We start from the raw sequence: 20,560 nt of genomic DNA on the forward strand, positions 1-20,560 counted from the left end.
TGTTAATAAATTGTTATCATTATGAAGACTATGTAACGGGAGTATTGCAGATATTTACCTCATTCATTCATTTTTATAAATATGAACAATATGTAACAAGAGTATTGCAGATATTTATCAAGACAGGAAGTTCAGTAGAAAATATTTATTGTACAGCATGATTTGTCCTGGCCAAAAAAAACAAAAAAAACAATGGAAACGGAAAGAAAGAAAAGAAAGAAAATCCTCATTTCTAGTTCGTAATATGTGATAGTCTACTGTAGTTCTTGTACATGAAACAGTTTTTCCAAACAACTTACACAAAAAAGACTTAATATTAAAATGAGGAATACTTACTACATCATATCAGTTAAATGTTGTTGTTTTTTTTTTTGAGAGTTGCATTCTAAGAGTAGTGTATAAAACTAAGGTTAAAATAAGTTGCAAATTTATAATCCTACACCAGAGTCACTTGTAAATTATGCTACAATTTACCACTAGAAGCGACTACCCATAAAGCTTAAAAAGTCAAATATACAGATTATTTGGAAAAGAAAAAAAAGGATCTGAAGATATTCCAGATTCACTGTACTACACTGTACATCCCTTTTCACAGAGGGAGTTATGAGTTAGTTATAAGACGCTTCTAAAACGTAGAAATCTTCACACATTTTGATCATATAAACATTAATGGGAAATACAAACACATCAGCTGTGTGTTGGAACAAAAAAAAAACACAATCTATGACTGAAAAGTATACAAATATTTGAAAAAGCTTTTCCCAAACATGAAATATCTCATGAAGCTAAAAAGAGAGAGATTTGTTCCTGTTTTGTAATTACCTTGGCAGTACAGGGGGGAAAAATCATCAGACTAAAATAGTGCTTTAACTACTCGCTTAACAATATAATAAAACCCTTCCCTTGTCTATCTCCCCAAGCAAGTTCTGAAATTACCATTACACTCAGATCGCTGTTAGAAACGCAGGTGTGTGCACACACACACACACACACACACACACACACACACACACACACACACACACACACACACACACACACACACACACAGTTTCATAAGGAAGAGAGAAACTCTCAGTTTACACATCTCACTGGAAAATGTTTGCAGATAACCAGATGTTTTGTGTGCGTGTGTGTGTGTGTATGTGTGTGTGTGTGTGTGTGTGTGTGTGTGTGTGTGTGTGTGTGTGTGTGTGTGTGTGTGTGTGTGTGTATATGTGTGTGTGTGTGTGAGTGTGTGTGAGCTGAAGTCTGGATCAATCACAGGATCAATCAAAAACATTAAACAAAGTCTCAAAGATGATGTTCTTGTACCTGTTTCTTCACTATTGCCACGCTCAATCCAAAAGCTTAATGCTAATTAGTCATAGTCTGGATTCTGTGAATGGTTCAATTGTAAAGGTTGTGGTCTGCTGTGGTGAGTATGTGTCTGTCACATGTCTACACCACTCTGCTTCCTGGATGTGTGTTGAGACTATTTAGTTAGGACTCTTTCAGTTCCATCAGGGATTTTTTTTATACATGTATAGCAAAATTATTGTACAATAATATCAGGCTACATAGTCCATAGACCCAAAGTCTGAGTTTCTTCCTTTGTGGTCCATACAAACAGCAGCAGACTGGTCATTAGACTTAATCTAAAGCTCCAGTGAAAGCAACGTTTTGGTACGAACAAGCTTGCCGAACTTCAGAACAGTAATTCCAGTTGTTTCGACTCGCTGTCTCTTTTCATTCCTGACAGGAATGTCTTGAACAGTAAAAAATAATAATAATAATAATTACAACCGTATAAGCAAGCAACCTCTAGTAAATAAGATGAACAAAGTGAAGTGGGAGCCAGCCGTTTCCTGCATCCTGAGCACCTGCTCTCACAGTGTAAAAGAGCTTTGTTTGGGAGCATATATCACTTCCTGGGAGATGTTTGGTTCGTTGTCGAGGGCAGGGGATCCTGGGATTGACCTGCCTGAATGAAGCGAGTCCCTGAACGGTGAGGGTGGAGCAAGGAGAGTGAGCTTGCTGTGAGCTAACTCCTCCTGTCCAGCCCCTTCTTCTTCCTCATCCTCTTCCTCTTCTGCCTCTTCCTGTACAGTACTGTCATACAGGAAGCCATGGATAAGGTCGAGAGCCTCCATTTCAGATCCATCCTCAGACAACATCTCTCCCTGCAGGGGCAGAGGTAGCTGATTTGATAGCGGGTTGTAAGCTGGGCTCAGTCTGTTGCCCAGCATTTCATCAAAAGCCCGAACATTAGAGCTTAGCGTATCCACTTGGCCCCTGTCTAGAGGGTCAGAGGTGTGAGGTGAGTAGGAGGCTGGCTCACTTCTATCCAGTGTTGTTCCTTGTACATTGCAGGGGGGTTGGCAGCCTTCATCGCCCTCCTCGTTGAGGTTGTAGAGAACCTTGGTGTTAGGTTGTGAGCCATTGTGGTCTGTGTCAAGTCCAGGGTCGTATTCGGGGTGCAGGGGTTGCGAAGCGTTAGTTAGGGGTCGGATGACCGCCGTCTGACTCTGGCCGACTGCTTGCCTCCTCACATGCACAGACAGTCTGTGGAACACACTCGACCCCCTCCCCTGGGGCCGGGCACCTGATTCAGACCATGACACAGACTTTCCATTAGGACTATGAACGAGACAGAGACCCAGCGTTATTCCCACGGGGAATGGGCCAAAGGGCAACAGAGACACACAGAACAACATCATCAGTACATCATCATCTCTATTATCATCATCACAGTATAATTAGCATCCTCTCTACATTCAACCCTACAAACCATCACTACGGGTTAGTCTTCCTAGCTGAGGATCATTCACTTATTGTAATTTATTGAAACACTGCATTCCAAACAACTGGGTTAAAACATGCTGGACACTTAATGGATTGTAGGGAGAGTTTCATGAATGTCAGATGGCTGACCGCGTTCCCCTCCCTGCACCGCTCTGTTTGCACTGAAAATCTGGGCTTTTATGGAGTTTCCCCTCAGATCCCTGTGGCACAGCCCAAAGCCTTGACGAGGTTTAACACTGTGCACACAACAACCTGAAAGTCAGTGGTGTAATCAAGTTAAGCAGGACAGGCTAGGGACAGAGAGAGAGGCCTCAGAGCTGAAAGCTGCACTTCGGGTTAAAGGAAGCAGGCTAGGGACTGAAGGAGCAGAACTCTTAATAACTGGGTTAATTTTCTTCAGTAAAGGAGGGAGAACGCGATGGGGAGGTTTAGAATTGGGTTAATATCAGGGAAGGGTGGGGCAGAGAGAGCGAGGGGTTACGTGGTGGGTGGTTTGATGAAAATTAGGTTTCGGAGAAGAGCTCAGGACACACAAAGGACAGCTTATTGGAGCCTGGTGCTAACAGATCTCTACATACATACTCCAGTTTGCGGCAAGGAGAAAAACATGGCATCAGAAAGAAGAAAATATACACATTTGCTACGATGGAACACGATTAATGTGAATTGTTACTAGGAAAGAATTTTTTCATTTATGGTACATTTTAGATACTGTATAAAATGTAAAAAAAAACAAAACAACAACAACAGATACTCCCAAGAAGTACCACTTGCTTCCTAAAGGATGAAGATAACTGAGTTGTTGAACAGCACACTGTCAGAACTAAAGGTACTTCAGGGTACAGAAAATTCTTTGTACCTTTAAATGTTCAATTGCTGAGAAACTCATTATCTCATTTAATTTAAATATTAAATTTAATATACATCATAAATAATATAATATAAATGTCATTTAAATGAGATAATGAGTATGTACCTTTTCTGTATTGGTATGTGATTAACTGCCTAATCACACAATTACTTTATTGTTATAATAGAGACACTGTATAAAGGAGGACACTCACTTGGTGGTGCTGCTGTTAGTGTTGTTCTTCTTCCTCCGGAACATGTTCAGGAAATTGTTGCTCTGGCATGCGGCGACTTTGCCGTCTCCCACATGCATGCGTACAACATCCGATGTGGTGAAGGCGCTGCGCACGTTGCGCTCCGGTTTGGCGATGATGATGTACATCTTGGGTGTAAACATGCAGCCCAGAGCCACCGTTACACTCAGGCTGACTGAGAACGAGGTGGTGATGATCTTGTAATTGGAGCCAAAATAGATGGGTACGAACGCGAGCCAGATGATACACGTGGTGTACATGGTGAAGGCAATGTATTTGGCCTCGTTGAAGTTGGCTGGTACGTTGCGCGTTTTGAAAGCATAGTAGGTGCAGCTCAGAATAAGTAGGCCATTGTAGCCCAATGGAGCGACCACACCCAAGTTACTGGTGTTACATATGAGGTATGCTTCACTTATGCTTGGGTAGCTCTTTATTGGCTCGGGACGCTCCAGGACGATCAGCACTATTTCCAGTGTGAGCTGTACGCTGATCAGGATGAATGCGATCACTACCTGCGCCCAGGCACTCATGAACCTTGGCTTGCGAGTGCAGATCTTCTTTTTACTGCCAGCCAGGATGCGAGCAATGCGGTTCGTCTTGGTGACCAAAGCTGAGTAGCACATCGCTGATGAAAGGCCCACTAGGAGGCGCTGTAGGTAGCATGAGATCACTGTAGGGCGTGCAATCAGTGTAAAAGGGCAAATATACCCCAAGAATATGCCAGCCAGGATAATGTAGCACAGCTCACGGCTTGATGACTTGACCACCGGAGTGTCTCTGTACTGGATGAATATGAAGGTTACAAACAGAGTCACCAGGATGCCCAGGCAAGAGAAAACCACTGCTACGATGGACTCCACGCTGCTCCATTCCAGGCATTTGAGCGGAAGAGGCTGACACCCTGAGAGAAAGACAGACAAAGAAAATATGAGAGGAAAGTAAATAAAGAGGGAGAAGTACTCACATGTACTGTACACGTTGACACAAGGCTGCTAGCTGATGAGAATGATTTATGAGAAGACTTGGTTTTGGTTTATGGGGAGCCATACAAATCCCATTGCAGCTTGTTTAGCAGCTGTGTGCCCATGGACCCAGTTTGTTAGCCTCTAAAAGAAGATTGAATTTCTAAGTTTCTCAGATTTTCTTGCTGTTTTTCTTTAGACATGGCAAGTGGGTATTGATGAAATTGTGTATTTATTCTGATGCACTTCTCTCCAGGCAGCTGTCAAAACAATACACAGCATGGAAAAGAAGAAGAAAAAGAAGAAGAAGAAGAAGAGAGAGGAATAGCAGATTCTGAGTCAGGCAGATGTGAGCAAATTCAGAAGACAGATATAGAGAAAGGACAGGTGTAGGGATTTATAAACTACTGATTAAGAAGTGATTGACCTGGTTGGATGGATGGACAGATTTTTTAAAAGCTTTGTTACCTGCCAGTTCGTTATCAGGCCACCAGCCCAGATCACAGGCCTTGCAGGTGAACTCGTCTTGTACGTACTCATTGTCCTTACAGGTAGTGCAGATCCAGCAGCAGCTTACCTCACCTTTCCGGATCACCTACAGCCAGGAATATGAAAGTCACTGCAATTTAATCTTCTCCGATTTGAAAGAAAAATCCGACATGATGTCCCACTTAAATGGATCAATGATGGGGGTTACAGCTTAAATAATACTGAGCATCTCAAAAAGCATCTCAAACCTTGTTTCAGTCCTGTTTGTCTAGAACAGGAATCTGATGCTACGCTGAACACGAGGTTCACCATAACTGAGCAAGTAAAGATTGAAGATTTTCCACTTGGTGGAACCTGTGAATAATGATTCCTGTTCTTGGCTTCAAGGTTTGTGCAATCTGAGGTTCTTTTCTGCTCACTTACAGTAGGTTGTAATGAGTGAACTATGCTAGACTTCCTGGACCTTGAGTTCTCAAAGCTTAGGTTAGATAAATGCACAAATAAGTCGGTATTACAGTAAATGCTACACCTAAACATACATCTAATCATTTCTACTTTATCGCAGTAAAACCGAGTACCTTGATCTGTCCTTTGGAACAAGGCTCGCTGCAGACGGAGCGCACCATCTCGCTGCGGTTGGTCATCAGCTTGTAATCGTCAATACTAAGCAGACCTTCATGCCATGATCCCACGTTGATATAGTCGAATCGACCCAGCTCCTCGACGTACTGCAAATTCATAATGTCATACCTCGCACAAAAAGAGAACAGGGAAGACAAGAAGGATTCGGTACTCATGGAAAATTTTGGGGAATCTGCATATGAAACCTACAATCTAACACTCGCACAAGTGTGACAAACCCCTAGGACATCTGCTGGGCCGCTCAGGCGTCTTCACACAGCTACACTGATGGTGACAGGGCTCTAACTCCGACCTGTCATCTCTTATCAAGTGTGTGCAGTAACAATGACAGGACTCAACTCATGTAGGTTCTGGAGTGGAAACAGCTGGAGCTCTGACCTCAGACAAAAAATCTGTTCCACTCCAAACCTATTAGATCTGGGTACACACGTGTGTGTGTGTGTGTGTGTGTGTGTGTGTGTGTGTGTGTGTGTGTGTGTGTGTGTGTGTGTGTGTGTGTGTGTGTGTGTGTGTTGATGTCTGCGGACAATCATGCTTGAATCAACCGTGCCAGACGTCTAATGTAGCATCTAATGTGCCCGTGGCCAGGAAGAAGTCATTTCCTCATTCATTAACAATAAAGATTTACCTTCCAGGAGAGTCTCCGTTCTCGTCGAAATACACCTCCTCTCCGGAGACGCCGGTGAAAGAGGTTTTGAGCAGGTATTCTAAGAGTCTGCTGCCATCGATGGGGTCCATAGCCTCACATAGGCCCTCGTGATCCGGACACAGTTCACGGTGCATATCATGGAGCCCGTGTGCCATGGCGTAGATGGCGTTAATCACAAAGCCCATCTTACTGTCCTGAACATAGTTGTCCTTCAGGCTCTCATTTCCTGTCGGAGGAGTGGACTAAGTTTTTGTTATGCTGTACTATAAAAAGTCATTTTTATTAGTTTAACGCTTGTTAGGAGCAAAAACATTTCCAAATGTCATCACTTTGTAAAACAAAAGGCAGCAATTTGACCGGCTTTAGAGGTTTTTCTACTGTGAAATAATCACATATCCGGCAGCTTTAGCTGGGTGCAAAAACTTAATAAGAGAGAAGGAAATTGTTCTTAGCCGTACAGTGGAAGGAAATGAATCTTGGAAATGAAGTTATTTGTTTTTTTTTTAATAAATGTGCGTGTAATTATACAGTAATTTTCTCACTGGGAAAAAAAGCGCAGATTCCTGACGGACCTCAGAGGCGCTGTATTTCAGGTCAGATGACAGCTTTGTTAGAACGAGGTATAAAATAGGTATCGGCGGAATGGGAAATGTGTTCTCTGAATGCTGCGTTTGTTTACATCCTTTCTGAAAGCCACACATGGCTGAACTGTGAAGCCTTCTGTCCTTGAGCTGCTTTTTTCTTACACACACACACACACACACACACACACACACACACAAAATCATACAATCACACACATGCAGACTGCCAGCTGTGAGCGCAGCCTCCACACATGCTGTGAGCACTGTGGACATGTTCACACATTTGCACAACACACACACCCACACACACACATACCAAGCATCTCTGATGCTTTCAGTGTAAGCGTAGAATCTTTTATCAGTTTAAAAAGAGCTAAACTGTTCAATCTTTTCAGTGGACTGTTGCTGAATGACTTTATTTGTTTTAGGGCTAGGCATGCTGCAGATCGTTACAAGAAACAAACAATCAAGCCAATGTGAACTGACCAAAAACAATACTGTCAGTTATACTCGATAAAGCATGTTAATATAATCAGTCGACTAAAGTTAGAAGTTTTTAAGCATCTGTATGCTGAATAAACTGATTTGTGTTTGTAACAGATATATTTCACTCATCGCTGTTTTTCCATCCATCTATCCATTCATCCATCAGTTCATCAATTCATACAGCCAGCCAGCCAGCCATCTATTCATCCATCTGTGCATGCTCTTCACCCATTCATCCATATATTCATGCTATCCATGCTTTTGCCCATTCATGTGCTCCATTCATTGTTCCATGCATTCAGGGTCTCCAACCATCCATTCATCCATCAACCCATCCATTAATTCATTCATCCAATCATCCCTTTATGCTCTGCATCCATTCATCTGTCCATTCATGCTCTCTATCTACCCATCCATGCTCTCTATCAATTAGTCTAATGTCTTTTATCTTCTTCAACCATCCATCCATCCATCCATCTATCTATCTATCTATCTATCTATCTATCTATCTATCTATCTATCTATCTATCTATCTATCTATCTATCTATCTATCTATCTATCTATCTATCTATCTACAAACTACCGCTGTAAAAATTCTAGATCTTTTTATAAATTGTGGCTCTCCTGAGTGTGATGTTTTTTTGTACCTGTACAGATTTTCTGGTAGTTATGGTTCTCTTGAGGGTGGCCTGGTATGCGGCACTGGAATCGGTACTGCCAGAACTCGGAGAACCATGGATTCCTGGTGTTGGTGTCCAGGCGCAGCTTTAGGAAGTACTCGTTAAATGACTTGACTTCCTCTGTCTGAAGCTTCATGGTGATACCTCCGTCCGCTTCCTGCTCGTATCCGTCCACCACCTCATCTCGATCTGCCCATCCGTCACTAATAAACATACGAAGACAGCATCTCAGTGGTGCTTATAGGGGGGCTATGGCACCAGTAGAATTACTGATGGATGGAAAAAAATCCCATTTTTTTACAGAAGTCAAATATATGTAGAAAAAGAAAGAGAATAGCTAGTGTGGGATCTTCACGGTGGTAAAATATTGAACACCGGATCGTTAGCACGTCTAAAGAATGGTGCATTATTATGGCAAAGGTTATATTTGTGTTCATAGATAAACACTGATTAACCACATTTTGAAGTTAGCCAGCTAGCTAAGGAAACAATTCAACTAGTTAGCTACAGCTAGTTAGCTACAGTTATCTAGATACTGTTAGGTCATTCTTTGATCTGGAATCTTGACACGTGCTGCATATTTCCTTGTTTTTATGAGTCACTCTATCAATTCTGAGACATAATCTGATTATTTCTAATGAACAGGATGTGTTTATTTAGTCTGGTGTTTCATTCATGGCCTCACTGTCACCTGGAAGACCTTTTTTTCTCTCCTCCTCATATTATTCTCCTTCCTAGCCGCACGTTAGAGGACATGTGATCCTGTCACCACGGAGTTCTCCGCGTGGAACGTACCGTCGAGCTGGAGTGACTCGAGGGCTTTGACCTAAAAACATGTTCTTCTCTTTATTTACTCCAGGATTAAACTGACAGCAGGTCTACTCAGCATTCAGATGAAGAATGGAACAAAAGCTGGAGTAGAGAATGAATAATAAACAAAAGGAGCAGCTTGGATTTCCTGAGACAATAAAGAGACAAACTGTCGCTATATATCACAAACATTCCTGTTTTTACTTCTTTAATACGGTTCCTAGCTAGGATAGGATCCTTGCTAGCGTTCGCGTTTATGCCATGACGCACTAAGCCATGAATAAAAAAGAACATTACATTTTTTTGTTGCTTTGTAGATAATAAAACAAAATCATGTTACATAGAAACCACAAGGACCCTCCCTGACTGACACTGGAGACTCCTTCCAAAAATGTGAAATAATTAAACGTTACCTTACATCACCATAGCAACAAGAAGATGCTTTTAAAATCCATATGGTGAAGCATCTGCCATATGATTCTATAGTTGTTACTATGGAAACAGTATTGTATAGGAAGTGTTTATGGATATAATTAAGTGCTGGTATTATAAAAAATTATCAGAGAAATCCAGCACAGGAAGATTCATGAAAAACTTTCCTTATGCTGAGTTATGTAACATCATAATATTTCTATTTTGTGTAATTATGTTTATACACGATAAAAGCCCGCAAGAGGCTCCCAAGGATGTACAACCACAAACGAGGATGTACAACCTATTTCCTGAGCAGTCGCGTGTAAATGTACAAGCCAAAACAAAAACACTAAAATATTCCATCGGGATTGTCGTATTAATATTCACGTGGTTCTCATGTGTCACATGTAAAGTGCATTCCTGACATAGCTCATTTGCATGTAGTGACACCCACAAGTCTCCATAAAAGATTGTGTACACAGACAGCTGGGAGAATGAAAGGAACAATCAGAGTTAAAGCCTGAAAAAGACAGAAGTGGAAGTTATTTTAAGTCCTTTCTATGCAGATAAATATATTTAATATCATTTTAACATAGATTATTATTATTATTATTATTATTATTATTATTATTATTAAAAAATTATTTATTGAGTAGTTTCATTTCTCTATATTCATCAGTTTGTTATGGCTCCCTTTGCTTTTTTTTAATTAGTATTATTTTCATTAATGCCAATAAAAGAAATCAACTTTTTTTTTATTATTATTATTATTAACATTCTGGTTAATGTCCTTAGTCCCTGATCCAGTGGTCTAACGTATGATAAAGGTAAAAACCTAATATCAATAGTGTGTCATACGATTTGATGTCGGGGTTTAGATTTACTTCGTCTTCACAATCCATTTGTATCCAGCTTGATACATGGGGTCTGTTATGTTTAGTCTGGTTCAGTGATGGAGCATTAAATTAGAAAGGGTTTGTTACTGGTGTGACTAAGAGGTTGTAGGTTCGATCCTGAGCTGTATGTCTGTTTAAAGTTTTACTTGATCTCTCTGTGTGAGTTTCCTCAGGGTTCACCAGTTTCTCATTTTTCCATCTCTTGACCTCTTTATTCCCTTCTTCTTTTTCTAATCTACGGCGTGGCTGTGAATACGCTGAATACGCTCAGAAGCAGAGCGATCTTACAGTATTTCTTCTGGATTAGGCCGACAGCCATTAAAGCCTATCCAGAGGCCTTTACTAATTCATGGTGCTCCAGTTCAGAGCAGCTTGGCACTGCTCTCTCTCTCTCTCTCTCTCTCTCTCTCTCTCTCTCTCTCTCTCTCTCTCTCTCTCTCTCTTACAGTGTTCCAGCTTTCATCTATCTGTGAGACCTTCCATCACTTGTGCTTGCATCTTTCCTGCCTCAACGAAACATCTGAACACCTGCTTCTCCATGTTCTCACTGAACCATTCAGTTCTAAACCATTCAAAAACCATTCCTAAACCAGTATTTATTCCATGCATCCCCCACCGAACTTCCAAAACATTACAAGGAGTGTACGAGCTTTCTGCACTGCAATATTGTTGCGTTGTAGTTAAATTAAACCCTGGGGGCTCTTTCCCTGCTACCCGAACTGTTAGTGTTGCTAATCACACCAGCAAACTGCAATCTGACAACTCTAAAACACACACACACAAACAATCAAGCATGCATGCATGTGCACGTGCACACACACACACACACACACACACACACACACACACACACACACACACACACACACAATGCAAATGTATTACGCCATTATGCTTAAAATACATAGAGCGTAACGGCTTCAGAGTTACACGGCAGAATCTCAGCAGAGAAACAAAAGACCACTACAGCAATAAAGTTCTCACGTCTGGGGTCAGAAACCTTCCACCCACACATTTACATCATCCCCACATTGTATCTCTCTCTCTTTCTCTAGTCATTGCTCTCCCCCTCTATCTCACTGCCCTTGTGAATAACTTATCCTCTAATGTATTAAAAATGGAGAGCTAATGAAAGAAAGATGTTCTGGAAAGTGAGCTCAGTTTCCCTAGAGCCTAGTAAAGCCTTTTAAAAAACATGCTTGCCCGCGATAACGACCGATGATAACTCGTCCGAAAACAAAACAAAACACACAAACGCACAAAGAATCATAAGGCGACTACCAGGTTCCAAGCCCTGAATACTTCAAAACTCAACTAGCCAGGTCTGATCTCATAGTGCTTAATGACTGGGGAAAAAAGACACACTCGGACACACTAGTCCATGTGCCCTCTGCCACATCCATAAGCATACAGAAGCCTATGATTGGTTAATGGGACCCTGATTGACAGGGGAGACCGGAAAGAACGGGCATTACTATTGTCTAATGTAAACGTTAATGTAGATCACATAAGTGTTAATGTCATGCTTCAAAAATAAATGAGACAATGAAACAAAAGGAAAGTTTTTCCATTTCCTTTTAAATAATAATAATATATATTAGACCAAAATAATAGGTCAAGCATCAGGACTGGACAGTTAATCTCTGCTAAGATGTAAAAACATGTCCACACACACACATACACATACACATGAGACAGCATTAATTGATATCTTTTAGGTGTATATTATATCATTTTCATTAAAATAGTGTTTTATTATAGCAGTAATCCTGCGATGCAATTAAACACGAGGATCTTTTTAATGGCCTCCTTTCATTTTGTGTCTGAAAGGTGAAACTGCTGTGCTGAGGAGAAGCAGTGAGTGGATTGCTCTCACATTGCAATATCCAGCCATCCGAAATGAGTCAGACGGCGCTATTACGCCCGTGCTGCTAATTACACATGGAAGCTCTCGCGGCTATCTTTCATATTTAATGGGAAAAGTTGTGTAATATAATAGAAACTGGTGGCCAGGAAAAGTGGGGTACATTTTTCATCATCCGTGCCAAAAGAAATGATGGTAAGATACCTCAGGAGGAGGCGGAGGCGGAGGAGGAGGAAGAAAAAGATACCATGTGAAAACCTGGTAAAGGTAGGAATGATGTTTGATTCGGAATATAAATCTCCTGATATAAATGTTTTTTTCCCCCATTCATGATTTTTCTTTCATCTCCGAGTCTATTTTTGCAGTGTTTTGTTTATCTTGTATTTGTTTAGCTTATATTGTTTATTTTCCTTAAAATTTTCTCCTATTTTCTTTGTTGTCTGGGAACATCGCCTCAACACAACAAAAGTCTTTACAGACAAACATACTTTAAAGAGTGTGGGATGTTCCGAGGGACGCTCAGATATCATTTGTTTCGGAATTAATATTTATACTTTAACGATAAAATTAAGAAAAGAAGGAACGACGAGAACGTTTCTTTGCCTTTGCAAGCTCGATATTTAAGTAGCGAAAGGAAAGGGCTCTCTGCCCTCTTCCTCATACATGAGGTCACAGAAGCCTGTGATTGGCTAGTGTTGTTGTGATTGACAGGTGAGAGAGAGAGAGTATGCCCCTCCCACCCAGACAACAGGACTTTTATTTTTCTCTTTTGGCTGCTGCGATGTTGGAACTTGACCTCGGCATTTTTTACAAATAATAACAAATATTGTAAAAAGAGAAAGATGAAAGAGAGCGATGAAAAGACAGAAAGAGAGAATCATTTCTGTCTAAAATAGTGTTTCGGTAACCACATCACATCTTATTCATTAGCAGTGAGACGTGCCTGGTACCCGACATTTTTAATCTTAACCGGTTTCCCTGGTAACTTCCCTGGTGTGTGTGTGTGTGTCTTTGGTGCCAATTTGTATCTAAGAAACTTGAACAAGAGATTTTTGGACAACTTCATGCAGAAAAGAACGGAGAGAAGCGAATACATTTGTGTCTGATTTTCTGGAAATAAACAGAATGTGAACTGGACGTCATGTAAACTGTGATACAATCAAATACAGCTTTTTTTATGTTGACTAAATACACACATTTACAAATAAACAAATGTGCATGCCGTCCATCCATCCATCCATCCACCCTTCCATTCATCCATCCATCACCCATTCATCCATCCATTAAACCATCCATCCATTTATCCATTAATCCACCAATCCATCCATTCATCCAAACCATCGATCAATTGATCATTTATCCATCCATCAGTTCAACCATCTTTCCATTCATCCATGCTTGCATGCTCTCCATCCATCTATTTATCCATCAATCTCATGCAGGCTTCCAATAAATCCATATATCCAACCGTCCATCATTAATCCACAAAATTATCCATCCATCTGTCATTCCATCCATACATCCATACTTATCACACCATCCATCCATCCATGCATGCTCTTCATCCATGCATGCACGCAAGCCATCAGACTTCTCAATAACTGAACTGAACTGTATTGCACAACATACACACACATCATCTGTATGGGCTGCACAGACCCTCACAAAACACACACACTGACACATCAAACTGTTTACATGCTGCTTACAATCCATCAAACTGTTTACATGCTGTTTTGCACACTTTTCTGCTGTTTTTGCACAAACTGTCCAACATTTCAGCCGTTTTGCACATATTGTACAATATCTCAGCCATTTCGCACATACTATACAATATTTCAGTCATTTGCTTTTTTTTGCACAATTCTATATATTAGCCCAAGGACCTGCTGCTAAGAAACTGTGTTCATTCTAATGTTACTGCACGAAATATTGTTTAGACATTCAGTATTCACATACAGTATTTACACTGGTCGGTCGGAGCTGTTTCTGTTTACTGTTTACTGTCTTTTGTGTATTGTATTTTTTTGTACTTTTTGTATTGTCTTGTAGCTTTGTGTCTGCACTGTCTTTTGTCTTGCACTGTCTTGTCTGTCTTGTTTTTGTCTTGCACTGTTTGCACCAGGTTGCACAGTTGCACTTTATGTGGCTAAGACTACTACATGTCCTTAGCCCTGTCTTTGTTTTATGTAGCACCCTCATCCTGGAGAAACATTGTCTCATGTCACTGTGTACTGCAACAGCTATATATGGTTGAAATGACAATAAAAGCTTCATGACTTGACTTGACTTGACTCTTCATCCATGCATGCTCATCCATCCCTCATGCATCCAGCCATCAATCCATCCAGTCATCCATGTTTCTTAAAAACCTCTCTTGGGTGAACTAATTGTCTTTAAATGTTCTTCATAAATGAATGACTTTCAGTAAAGTCAGTCTTTCATTCCTTTAAGCTGTCATTCCTAAACAGGTCAGATTTAAACCGAAGCCAAGATGGATTTTTCATCCTGAACAAAATCAACAAATCTGTATTTCATATAAACAAAACACTGAAATAAAAAATGACACACTGAAACGCTGACTGGCAAAAGCAATCAGGTCACAGCTGGTGTGTTTCAGTCTGGATTTGAAATGAAAAAATAACCTTAAAATATTTTGAATGCACTATGCAACTTTTAATACCCAAAAAACTCCACATCATAAATGTCAGCGACTCTTGGCATCACTTACACTCAAATATATTGATTACTTCAGTCTAGGACTAATGAGCTGATAAAGATTCACATCTTTCTCTATTTTGTTACCTTTTTTTTTTTACGTTCCCACTTCTGTATCTGTGATTATCGTTCGATAACTAATGAAATGTAAAATAATCAAATGCTCCTTGTGTTTGAATTCATTTTGCTTCTTTGTTTAAATGCTAAAATGGTATTGTTGATACTGGGAATTCTTTCATCTTTTCTGGTATATGTGCTTCTGTGGTTCAGTTTCTTTTCCCACGATTCTTAGTGATTTCTGGCGATGGCAAAAATGTATGTAAAATCAACCAAATGCAGAGGAGACTTTATCAAAACGATGCAGATCATCACCACCTATGTTCGGCCTCTACCCTTCACGTGTGTAAACAAGAGAAACAAAAGAAGAATCCTGCGCTGGTGATTTTACCAGTTATTGTTCAAGCATAAATAATAAAAAAAAGAAAATCACAAAAAAAAAAAAACTTGATGAAATCCTGGTTATAGTCTGTTATAGACTGTTAGTTATAGTACTGATTTTATTTATTTATTTATTTAATTAATTAATTTAAACGTTCCTTACCTCCCGATGAGCAAAAATTCTCCGGAAACTCCTCGCCGTCTCATGGCTATCAGAAGGCCTCGGACAGTCATGCCCTCGCAGAAACAGATGACCACGCGGGCTTTAGGTAGACGCTCGCGCAGCTTCCTCAGAAGACGATCGAAGTGCTTCTCCCCTGCATTGCTGTAGATCTTATCAGAATGAGCGATGCACAGACCCTCTTCTGCTGCCAGCTCCTTAAATGCCTCCATGCCACTTTCTCCGTAGTTGCCTGAGTTGAAATTCGAGACAAAAAAAAGAGACAGATCAGAAAAGGTTTTAGTATTAAATTGAGTAAATTTATGGATTGCTCAAATCACCATTTTTTTGAGGCTGGGTTACCTCCAGTGACTCAACCGAGTCAGAGCAGCCAGAAGCCGGGATTAGAAATGGACGACAATGGAAGACACGTAATGGAAACTGAAAAAGACACGAAATGGAGAGATGGTCACGAGTGTCTGGGAGACAGATGACAAATTCTAAAGCGAGATGGTCAACAAACAAAACAAAACATGAATAATCACAGAGGAAACAATCCGACAAATTATTGTTAAGTGAAAAGGGTTAGAAAGATATGTCTCTTTAATGCAGTATGTAAAAAAAAAAAACATTCAGTCTTCATGCATAATTCGGAGCAGCACACCTGATGCAGCAACAAGAGAGGAGGTCATGCTCTTGCCCTCTGGACAGCTCTTTTCATCACGGAGCAAGAGCGGAGGGATGATAAGACAGACGTGGGCTAAAATCTGAGTCGAGTTAGCTGTTTTAATGTGTACGGTCCTGGTTCTGACTGTTGATTTCCACACACAGAAGGTTGCTACGTTCATGCTTAACGGAAATTTATCTTAGCCAGTCTACCTCCTACAGGGGAAGAAACCCTGGAGAACATCAGGATAACATGGCGAGAACATACAAATCTCGAAGCAGAGGACCTGGAACTGTGTCACTCCGTATTGAGTAACACCCTGATTGAGATATGTGGCTTTTTTCTACAATATTTCAGTTCATCTGAGGTGAAATTTGTGGAGAAAACTCACATAAACACGTTGTAGCTAAACATCGTGGAAAGTAATACGTGTTACCATGCCAACAGACATTCACTGAACGTTTCTAATTTTATTTACTTATACATTTATTCATTTATTTATTTTACTTCATCCCTTTTAAACCTAGACGTAGTCTGAACTTAAGAATTAAGGAAAGAGTGGGATTGTTTTGGATGAAGCTACAAACACAGACATCACACGTTTCTTCAGTGAAAAACAGTGAAGAAATGGAAGGTTTGATTGTTTAGACGATAAACAAACACAGACATCTTTAAACTATTTCTGTTTCTCTCTGTCACTACCTTGTTTTTCCTCCATTTTCCTCAATTCCACTTTGTTTGTAGCACTACAAACAAAGTTAACCTGACCAGATATTACATAAATAATTCTATTACATTCTCTAGTGTGTTGTGTTGATTATGTAACGAACGGCGAGGTTTCTTTTTTGCCAAGTACACAATTAAACTAGTTTTATTTGGTCTGATTGCCAATTAATGTTTAAGTGAAGTCGTGAATGCTGAGAAGCAGCTTCTGGAATACCTCTGACAATAGATCTGAATCTGACCAAGTAATTAATGCAATCAGGAGCATCCGTTGTTGCCAAGGGCAACAGGCAGCATTGAAGGTGGCAGAGGAGTTCAGTGGATGGTGTCGTGCCTGTAGCCTTCAGTGCATGCATTTGTCCACTGTACAGTATTTGTGCATAATGAACATCTTAGTAACTGTGTGTGTGTGTGTGTGTGTGTGTGTGTGTGTGTGTGTGTGTGTGTGTGTGTGTGTGTGTGTGTGTGTGTGTGTGTGAGCACAAAACCCTAATCTGAATGTCTGACATAAATTGGAGCATGAGTGTTATAGCTCACGGGCTGCTAGCCTCGAGAGGGTCAGAAGAAGAGAAAGGAACTCATTCGTTTCACTCATTAAACATGGAGGAGCTGATTGATTAATTAAGGCGTGCATAGATATGCAAATAATTAGAAATTGGGAGACCACTTGTACTCGTCTAATGGAACAGAATTACCATTCCATTATACAGCAGGATGCTGATTATTCGGAAAATCTGCATATCAGAAAGGTTTGTGTCAGACAACAAGATAGACAGAGAGATAAAGACAGACAGACAGACAGACAGACAGACAGACAGACAGACAGACAGACAGACAGACAGACAGACAGACAGACAGATAGATAGATAGATAGATAGATAGATAGATAGATAGATAGATAGATAGATAGATAGATAGATAGATAGATAGATAGACTTGCCTTCTGTGTGCACAGCAGAAACATAAGTCCAGTTGTAGTGTTTGACGATATCGAGCATGGCGCGCGCCTGGAGCGTGTCGGATGGCACCACCCGCAGGAAGTATTTAAAGAGCGTCTTGTCGCTCAGGTCTATGCTCGTGGCCGAGTAGGCGATCTGCGGGATGTTAAAGAGCTGCAGCAGGTTCTGCACCTGGATGGCCACAGAGCTGGATCCGGGCCCAATGACTCCCGCAATGGGCTTCTTAGAGGGCGGCGGGTGACTCGAGGGCGTGCCGTCGACGCACCATTTGGAGCCTTCTTTCGAGTCGTCGCGGATTGAAATGAGGGAGTCTCGGATGAACTCAATGCTCTGCTCGAGAGCGACAGACGAGTGCCAGCACGAGTCGCGGATCTCGCAGCCGAGGGTCACGTTGGGCAGCAAATGCGGGTCGGAGTTGATGCGGTCCAGCGTGTGGAACGTAGCCTCTACGCGCTGGATGCCATACTGCTCGCGCACGTCACCGCACTTCCGCTCGGCCACGCGCTCCGTCGATGGCTGGTGGTGCACGGAGAAGAGCGCGCCGAGGATCACGTCGCCGTCCATACGGGCCACGGAACGGGCTGCGGCGCGCGCAGCCGCTGAGCGCTCGCGGCTGCTGCTGGCCAGCGCCCGCAGCGCGAGCGTCGGCAGGAGCAGCAGGGTGACAAAGAGCGGCTGGTTTCCCCGCATCTTTAAGCGTGATGCGTGAGTGAGGACAGCAGCCGCGCGCACATAGCCGCTAGACGACGGTGGTACGGTGGTCGTGTCGCGCTGAATACAGCCTTAATGATGCGCGCATGATGTTGATGTGCAAAGTCCAAAATACGCGTGCATCCACGAACACCTGTCGAGAGAGTGAAGGAAGTGACTACAGATCAGAAAGAAAGAAAGAAAGAAAGAAAGAAAGAAAGAAAGAAAGAAAGAAAGAAAGAAAGAATGAATGAATGAACAGGCTAGAAAAAAAATACAACAGTGCAATATTGGAGAAAAATGTGCATAATCGTCACTCAAACAATAACAAGAAAAGTTGGTTTAATGGTCTACACCTGGAACATCTACACACCTTTGCACAATTCACTCCATTCAAAGATTACTTTGATCTAAACACATAACATGCACGAATTATTTTACATTTGCATTCAGATATAAAAGCACCAGTCTGAATGTAGAGCCTCATCTCCTCCAAAACCTGCCTTACGCAAAACCATCTGAGGGATCTGATCCGGTCTTTGAAGGTGAACGCGTAACTACTGCGTACTACACACACACACACACACACACACACACACACACACACACACACACACACACACACACACACACACACACACACACACACACGACGGCTTGGCATTATAGTCTTATATTGCATCGCCATGCAATCCTAAGCCTAGTGTGCATCCATCACGAGCGCGCGCTTTCTCATTGAAACACACACACACTCACTCACACTCACTCACACACACACACACACCAGCATGTCAGCGACACATCTCGAGTCTCGACAGGCTATAGCAATAACAATGAGCCATAAGACAAAGGCGGTTCGAGAATGATGCATGGCTGCAAACACAAGCTTATACTGAGCTCTATATAATAGTCTATATATCAGCATGTAATGTATAATATATAATTTTTATATATTTAAAAAAATACGTTGCCTTTTCTGCATCTGCTTCACATCTGTCCAGGCAGAGAACAGAGAATAAAGCGCCGCCGAGGATCGCGAGGACCTCTCTCAGTCTCTGCGTGTGTGTGTGTGTGCGTGTGTGTGTGTGTGTGTGTGTGTGTGTGTGTGTGTGTGTGTGTGTGTGTGTGTGTGTGTGTGTGTGTGTGTGTGTGTGTGCAGGAATTCGCAAGCCATACGCACCTGAGTGTCTGATGCATCGGTTTGCTGTCTTGTGAAGCAGCCGGTGCAGAGCTGTGATGCTTGAGTTTGCACTACTTAACCAACGTGTGAGTCTCTCTCTCTCTCTCTCTCTCTCTCTCTCTCTCTCTCTCTCTCTCTCTCTCTCTCTCTCTCTCTCTCTCTCTCTCTCTCTGTGTGTGTGTGTGTGTGTGTGTGTGTGTGTGTGTGTGTGTGTGTGTGTGTGTGGCTCTCCCTCCTCCTGGTCGCCTGACAGTTTTACCCCATTTGGCACAATATGGAGAATCAGACTGAGAATAAAGAGATAGTAAAGAAAGGAATAAGACAGAACGACTGTTGTTTATTAGCTAGTTGATTATTTAGCTACAAAATAGTCTGTTGAAAGCCTATAAAGCCAAATGTATGCTGTTTATTTAAACCGTACTGGAGAAGACACTCGAGTAGCTCAGATCTAATCTAAAGATTTGTATTTATTTTATGTCGAGGATCTTGAATGTGTTGTTCAGAAGTTTGTGGACACCTGATCTGATGCCTATGTCCTCGTTGAGCATTCTTATTCCAGATTTGCTGTTATAGTAACCTCCTTCATACTTCTCTTCTGAATTACTATCCATTCACCTACAAGACCATTAGTGAGATCAGGTGTTCAGTGGGGTTGAGTCAG

The 20,560-nt window shown here is 41.5% G+C and overlaps 1 protein-coding gene across 10 annotated transcripts; it reads right to left on the bottom strand.

The window, feature by feature from the left end:
• Nucleotides 1-1,155: 1,155 nt before the first annotated feature.
• On the bottom strand, nucleotides 1,156-20,045 carry grm1a (glutamate receptor, metabotropic 1a). Of its 10 annotated transcripts, none has more exons than XM_027147587.2 (9): nucleotides 19,900-20,045; nucleotides 18,011-18,873; nucleotides 15,684-15,933; nucleotides 8,348-8,583; nucleotides 6,609-6,855; nucleotides 5,917-6,094; nucleotides 5,318-5,444; nucleotides 3,849-4,788; nucleotides 1,156-2,619 (listed from the first exon to the last, which is right to left on the bottom strand). In XM_027147587.2, exons 2-9 carry the CDS (start codon nucleotides 18,717-18,719, stop codon nucleotides 1,869-1,871), a joined length of 3,438 nt encoding a protein of 1,145 aa, XP_027003388.1. In that variant the 5' UTR covers nucleotides 18,720-18,873; nucleotides 19,900-20,045; the 3' UTR covers nucleotides 1,156-1,868. The 10 variants fall into 10 exon arrangements, with proteins under 10 accessions (XP_027003388.1, XP_027003391.1, XP_027003392.1 ...); XM_027147590.2 differs by having other exon boundaries at nucleotides 18,011-18,897; nucleotides 19,900-20,031; XM_027147591.2 differs by lacking the exon at nucleotides 19,900-20,045 and adding an exon at nucleotides 19,161-19,465.
• Between the last annotated feature and the right edge of the window lie 515 nt (nucleotides 20,046-20,560).

The sequence above is a fragment of the Tachysurus fulvidraco genome, chromosome 9 (genome assembly GCF_022655615.1).
Source record: "Tachysurus fulvidraco isolate hzauxx_2018 chromosome 9, HZAU_PFXX_2.0, whole genome shotgun sequence".
NCBI classification, from domain to species: Eukaryota; Metazoa; Chordata; class Actinopteri; order Siluriformes; family Bagridae; genus Tachysurus; species Tachysurus fulvidraco.